Below are 6,729 nucleotides of genomic sequence, written 5' to 3' on the forward strand. Positions count from 1 at the left end.
CCGTTGCCGGTCACGAAAAAAAAAAAAAAAAATTTCATGTGAGAAAAGGAGCCTGTATGGATCTTTTAAAAATAAGCATTGTTTAACATATGTCTTAAGTATCACGGGAAAATCCTTTTCATGAAAAGGTGATTATTTTTTCCATTTTTCTAGCTTTTTTGGGGGTGGCTGGCCAGTAAGGGAGTCTGAACCTTTGACCTTGTTGTTATCAGCACTGCACTCCAACTAACTGAGCTAACCAGCTTTTTTTTGCATTAGAAAAAAGACTTTATATGCAACTGCAGGTATCTCAGAGGATTTCTTTAAAAATATAAATATACTTATATATAAATTATACGTGTATTATAATTTTATACACACACACACACTCATATGTCAATCTGTGAATAGAAGTCAAGTCCTGCCATTTTTCACATTATGGACCCCAGCCATACCTACTTGGCACTTGGGGCCATGGAACATTCTAGGCAACTTCAATAGGTTACTTAGCCTTGAAGGGGGGAAAAAGGTTTTAAAGTTCTGCTTTGGAGGAAATATATTTCACATGAAAAATGCTGACGAGCAGATTAAAGTTGAACCTGTCTAAACTGCTTGCAAGTAGAAATGAAGAGGGAAAAAGAAGTTTAGCTTTAGGTATATAGTCAGAGGTATTGGAAATGAACCATTTATCTAGTGCTTGCGTGGACATTTTTTTTTTTTTTTCCTAATGTGCTAAAGAAAAAAGTTCTTGATGATTATCCTAGTTAACAGGTGATTAAAATTCTAAGTCACCTATATATGTCTTCAGTTTAGATGTCTCCCTTCTTTTTTTCTCAATGTGGTGGACTTCATCACACACACACACACACACACACACACACACACACGCACACACACGAGTCTGCTAGTTCAGATAGGGTTGCAGTTAAGCTGTTTACATCATGTCTATTCAGTAATTGAGCCTTTAAAACTTTGAAGTGGTAGGAGTTGAAGGATGCAAAGCCCTGGAGACTAAAGGAGACATTCGATGGGTTAGTGGTGCTTTGAAAACCATCCCGATGTTAAGCTTGGTAAAAGGAACCAGTATCAGGGGTCGTTTTCTGTCTCTTACAGATGATGAAGCAGCTAGGAGTTCTCTGTCTTATGGCTCCATGAAATTTTAATGAAAATCAAACAATTTCTTTGCAGCAGGTTTTCTTAACCTTGGTGCTATTGACATTTGGGGCGGGATTTTGTTGGGAGGTGGGGCTGTCCTGTGCACTGCAGGATGTTTGGCAGCATCCCTGGTTTCTATTACTAGATGTCAGTAGCACCCTCCACTTGTGACAACTAAAAATGCTTCCAGATGTTGCCAACTGTGTCCTGAAGGGCAAAATCACTTCCAGTTTAGAACCACTGTTTATAAAGACCAGCAAGATGATTTCAGTTTCTGGTCTAAGCTCCAGTTTGGTTTGTTATAAGCTGTTCTATTTTACTGAAACAGAGTCAAAGAATCTCAATTTTACCTCAATAAAATATGGGTGGTTCCTACAGAATAATAAAAGTGCTATGTTCCTTTTTTAGTGCTGCTCGTATGTTGCTATTGGGCAATCCTAGAAAGTAATGGTCTTTGTTTCATGTTTCTTTTCAGGTGACAATTGTAGAAAAGGCGGATAGCTCCAGTGTACTCCCAAGTCCTTTATCCATCAGCACTAGGAACAGGATGACCTTTCTATTTGCCAATTTGAAAGATAGAGACTTTCTAGTGCAGAGGATCTCAGACTTCCTGCAACAGACAACTTCCAAAATATACTCTGACAAAGAGTTTGCAGGAAGCTACAACAGTTCAGATGATGAGGTCTGTGGAAGACACCTGAAGGTGTTTTGGTTTTGTCTTAATTACTCTGCCCAAAAGTGTTTGCTTCCTTGTCCATTTTGNTGCTATTGGGCAATCCTAGAAAGTAATGGTCTTTGTTTCATGTTTCTTTTCAGGTGACAATTGTAGAAAAGGCGGATAGCTCCAGTGTACTCCCCAGTCCTTTATCCATCAGCACTAGGAACAGGATGACCTTTCTATTTGCCAATTTGAAAGATAGAGACTTTCTAGTGCAGAGGATCTCAGACTTCCTGCAACAGACAACTTCCAAAATATACTCTGACAAAGAGTTTGCAGGAAGCTACAACAGTTCAGATGATGAGGTCTGTGGAAGACACCTGAAGGTGTTTTGGTTTTGTCTTAATTACTCTGCCCAAAAGTGTTTGCTTCCTTGTCCATTTTGCTTGATCTTTAAGCTTTGCAGCTGTGCTAAGGTAAACAACCTACTCTGATGCCCAGAGCAATATCTCAGCAATATTTTGTTTAGATCTTAAGGAATTTGTATTTGGGATCATAGAGCTGGAAGGAATGTTATAGATCATCTGATCTAACCCTTTTACTTTCCAGTTAAAGATATTATTAAGTAATTTGTCCTGATTACATAGCAAGTGACTCTGGTCCATCTAGTGACAATGTTGGGAATGGTATAGAGGTCACTAAATAAAGTCTTAAGCCCGAAATACATCATCATTATCATGATTTTATTATGATAAAATGCACATTGGGTTCCTGGGAATTTCCCTGGACTGATGTCCAGTGAAACTGGAGCCCCGAGAAGATATGTAACTATCTAATGTGACGGAGCAAGTTACTGGCAGATAAAACATGTTTTAAAGATGGTAAGCTCAGGCCGGCCCGGTGGCGCACTGGAGAGTGCGCTGCTTGGGCTCCTGCCGAGGGTTTGGATCCCATGTGGAGACCGGTTCCCACTCACTGGCTGAGCGCGGTGCGGGCGCAACACCGAGGGTTGCGATCCTGTTGCCTGTCCCTGGTACGGGCACGACACCGAGGGGTGCGATCCCGTTACCGGTCAGTAAAAAAAAAAAAAAAAAGACAAAAAGGAAAAAAAAAAAAAGATGGTAAGCTCACATATAACATCCCTGTCCCTGTCCACCTGCTCCAAGCTTATGTGAGCATTTATAGGCACCAGAAACTAGAGAGATGAGACTGTCCCAGAAGCTCCTGATTCAACCATGGCATGCTTTGCATACATGCAAATCAGAGAAGTGGCTAACAAATGCATTTTTGATGCAAAAAAATGCATCTAAAATACAGAGGAAACCTATTTTGAGCATTGAAGCTCTGTAGCCTAAGACCCAGGCACCTGTCTTATCCTTGTGCAAATGTTTTCCAATATCTTGTTGTTCTCTGCATTGGCAGGTGTATTCTCGGCCCAGCAGCCTTGTGTCCTCCAGCCCCCAGAGAAGCACGAGCTCCGAGGCTGATGGAGAGCGCCAGTTTAACCTGAATGGAAACAGCGCTCCCACAGCCACGCAGACCCTTATGACCATGTATCGGCGGCGGTCTCCTGAGGAATTCAACCCAAAACTGGTGGGTGCCTCTTGCTTTTCCCTGAAACTTTCTATATAAGAACAATATCATTAAAAATAGTTTTAATAGAAGTAAACTCATAATATGCAAATAGAGATTTTCCTATAAGTAAAGCAGATTTTGTCTAACTATGTTATTAGGCTTCAGAATGGCTTCATAGAAGGAGATAAGAGTTACAGAGGGTATGAGTGACCTTTTTTTGTTTTGTGTTGTTTTTAACTATTTGTTTAAATCAACCAATAAAAAAGGACACGATTTCTCAGCCCACATTTAAAAAACAGTAACTCACTTTCATTTGACGGTGTAAACATAAAACCGTAAACATAATTGGCATCCTACGGACCCATCTTAGGTAAGTGAGATTCTGACTCTGGGCCAAAAAGCTCCAGGGCAGACGGCAGGCTATGACAGATGTGTAAAATTGGGAAAGAGCTCCAGAAAACCTATGTTCTGTGCTCTCATGAGTCCTGTCCTGAACATGACCACAGCAGGGAAAATGTTCTCACGTTCCATCACACTTCTTCTTACCACCTGTGAGGTACTCTCGGATGTATAATGTTTCATTATCTCTTTCAGGCCAAAGAGTTTTTGAAAGAGCAAGCCTGGAAGATCCACTTTGCCGAGTATGGGCAAGGGATCTGCATGTACCGCACAGAAAAAACACGAGAGCTGGTGCTGAAGGGCATCCCGGAGAGCATGCGGGGGGAGCTCTGGCTGCTGCTCTCAGGTATGGCCGGCGCTTGGGGTGGGAATGCTGGGGCCAGAGTCTGCAGGACTCACCTTCCATCCTGCATCAGGGGTTCTTTCAAATATGCCAACCCCAATTCAGAGCAAAATCTCATTTCCTCAGCAGAGTGTTGAAGTCTCTCAACTACCCCTCGCTTCATAAAAATGCAGGACCCATGGTAAGCAGTCCAAATGTTGAGGCTGCCAGTGCTAGAGTCCTCGTAACCTCTTCCATTTCTTCAATAAGGCTAGTTAGGAAGAAAAGAGAATAGGAGGTAAAAGGGTGTAATACTTTGTGATTTGGGGAGTACTTTTTCCTTTCCCAGCTATGTCAGCTTCACTGAGAATGTTTACCTGTATACACTGTCAGAGCAGTCATCGGGTGGGGCCGTGGGAGGAAATCAGAGCAATAAAAAAGCCCTGTCCTTGTCTTAATTTTTTCTCTCTGCCGAAGACTTTAGACATTACCGGAGCCGTAGTGGTGAGGCCAGAGAGACTGCACCGGAACTGAAAGTCTACCCAGATTATACCTTGCCCTTTAAGCTAGAAATGCCAGGAAGGACAGAGGAGACATGGGGGGAAGATGTGTTCCTCTTCACTGGTCCACAGACCAGGCTCTTATGCCCAACCACAACCCCGTCAGATCGAAGCTCTGAGCCCTGCCACAGAATCCAGAGGACCTACAGGCTAAGCCCACCGCTACTTCCCATCCTAAAACTTTTGTGTATCCCAGGGATCTTTTCTATCCCAATCATCAGAGCATTCCTTTGGGTTTCACCAACTTTTAATATAAATATCAGTTGCTCTACCTAGTTTGAGGCCTGAAATGTAATCATTCTGAATTGGCTTATTTTTATTTTAATTTGAACCTAAGATAGTCTGACACAAGTGATATTATTAAAATCTTTTATTTTAAAGATGACATTAAAATTAAAAGAACAATTATCTGACTTACAGGAAAGCTTTAAAAAAAAAAACCTCGTAACTCTTTCTAAAGGTAGATATAAATGATAAAATTGCCCATAATAACATGTATAAATGTCTCAGAAGTAGGGGGATAGAATCCTGAGAAGTAATTGCCTGTATCTATTTCATGTGAAACCAGTTGTTCTGTCCTCATTTACGTCTTGCTTTTCATTTTCCTTCGAGAAGTAGGGGGATAGAATCCTGAGAAGTAATTGCCTGTATCTATTTCATGTGAAACCAGTTTGTTCTGTCCTCATTTACGTCTTGCTTTTCATTTTCCTTCAGTAGACCAGCCATGGCTCCTCATTTAGAAACACAGATTTTAGTCAACTCATCTCTAATCACAAATCAAGCTCAAGAAGTGATCATTACTGCCTGATCTTCTCTTCTCTTCCTTGCGTGTGGTGAACTAGTCACCTTGGCAACCAGATTCACATCACTGTCAGAGTAAAGAAAAATTCCATTTTCATCCTCCTTGTTCTAATTAGAGGTTATTCACAGCTGCATTTTAGATGAAAATGAAACTCAAATGAGCACCAGGAAACTCAGTGTACAACAGCAGTACTTAGCCCTGTTGCCGAGATGCCTTTAGAGTTTCACCCAGTGTTTCTGTCGGCAGGGATGGGCTGCGTGAGACCAGAGCGGGAGGTGGACTACACACCACCCTCTGTTGCGTAGATAACTGAGCCCCATTTCCACACACCCAGGTGTGGGGTTCAGGTGGGGGCCTGCTGGCTCACGAGGACAGCCCAACTCCTGGTCAGGGAGCCCAGCTTGTATCCCACCTGCTTCCTATGACCCTTAAGGCCACTGCACCAGGACCTGGCCTCAGTATACCCCCTGAAATGAAGTTCAGGCCAGATGGCAAGAAATCCCAGTGCATCTCCCATGGGAACAGAGCAAAGGCCAATGTGACGTTGCTGTCAGCCAGGCTGCCTTTTCCAGGGCAAGTGTGAGTGGTAAGGCTGGCTCTCTCAGTGACCATCAGGAACAGAGATTCGGCCAGCCCCATGGTATTGGGGCTTGGACTTCTAAACTGTGAAACGTGAATGTTTACCCTGTCATTATATGTATATATGTATATATATATAAATAATATATACACACACACATATATTTTGTAAAAGTTATATTGAGATACAATTCGCAATTCGCCAGTTAAAGTGTACAGTTCAATGGTCTTTAGCGTATTCACAGAATTGTGCACTTATCACCACAATTAATTTTAGAACATGTGATATTCTCCCCAAAATACCTGCACCTTTTATCAGTCATTCTCCATTCCCTCAAGCCCCTCCCAGCCCTGTACAACCACTAATCTACTTTCTATATCTAAAGATTTGTCTGCTCTGGACATTTCGTACAAATGGAGTCATACAATGTGTATTTTCTTTTGTGACTGGCTTCTTTTACTTAGAATAATGTTTTCAAGGTTGAACCAGGTTTTAGCATATATCAGAGCTTCATTCTTCTTTATTGCCACCTTCAATATATAGATACGGCATTTCATTCCTTTTTATGGCCAAATACTATATCATTGTACAGATATACTACACTTTGTTTATCCATTCATAAGTTTTTGAACATTTAGGTTGTTTCCACTTTTTGTCTACTATGAAAAATGCTGCTATGAACATTCATTTACAATTTTT

The 6,729-nt window shown here is 41.5% G+C and overlaps 1 protein-coding gene across 1 annotated transcript in view; it reads left to right on the forward strand.

Annotated features, from left to right (window-relative positions):
* TBC1D9 (TBC1 domain family, member 9 (with GRAM domain)) overlaps nt 1–6,729 on the forward strand; it is an 81,729-nt gene that overhangs the window by 39,326 nt on the left and 35,674 nt on the right. The window contains exons 6-8 of the mRNA XM_008573281.1: nt 1,610–1,816; nt 3,215–3,385; nt 3,962–4,112. Coding sequence (XP_008571503.1) covers nt 1,610–1,816; nt 3,215–3,385; nt 3,962–4,112 — 529 coding nt within the window. The remainder of the gene's footprint in view (nt 1–1,609; nt 1,817–3,214; nt 3,386–3,961; nt 4,113–6,729) is intronic.

The sequence above is a fragment of the Galeopterus variegatus genome, unplaced genomic scaffold (genome assembly GCF_000696425.1).
Source record: "Galeopterus variegatus unplaced genomic scaffold, G_variegatus-3.0.2 Scaffold897, whole genome shotgun sequence".
In the NCBI taxonomy this organism is placed as follows: Eukaryota; Metazoa; Chordata; class Mammalia; order Dermoptera; family Cynocephalidae; genus Galeopterus; species Galeopterus variegatus.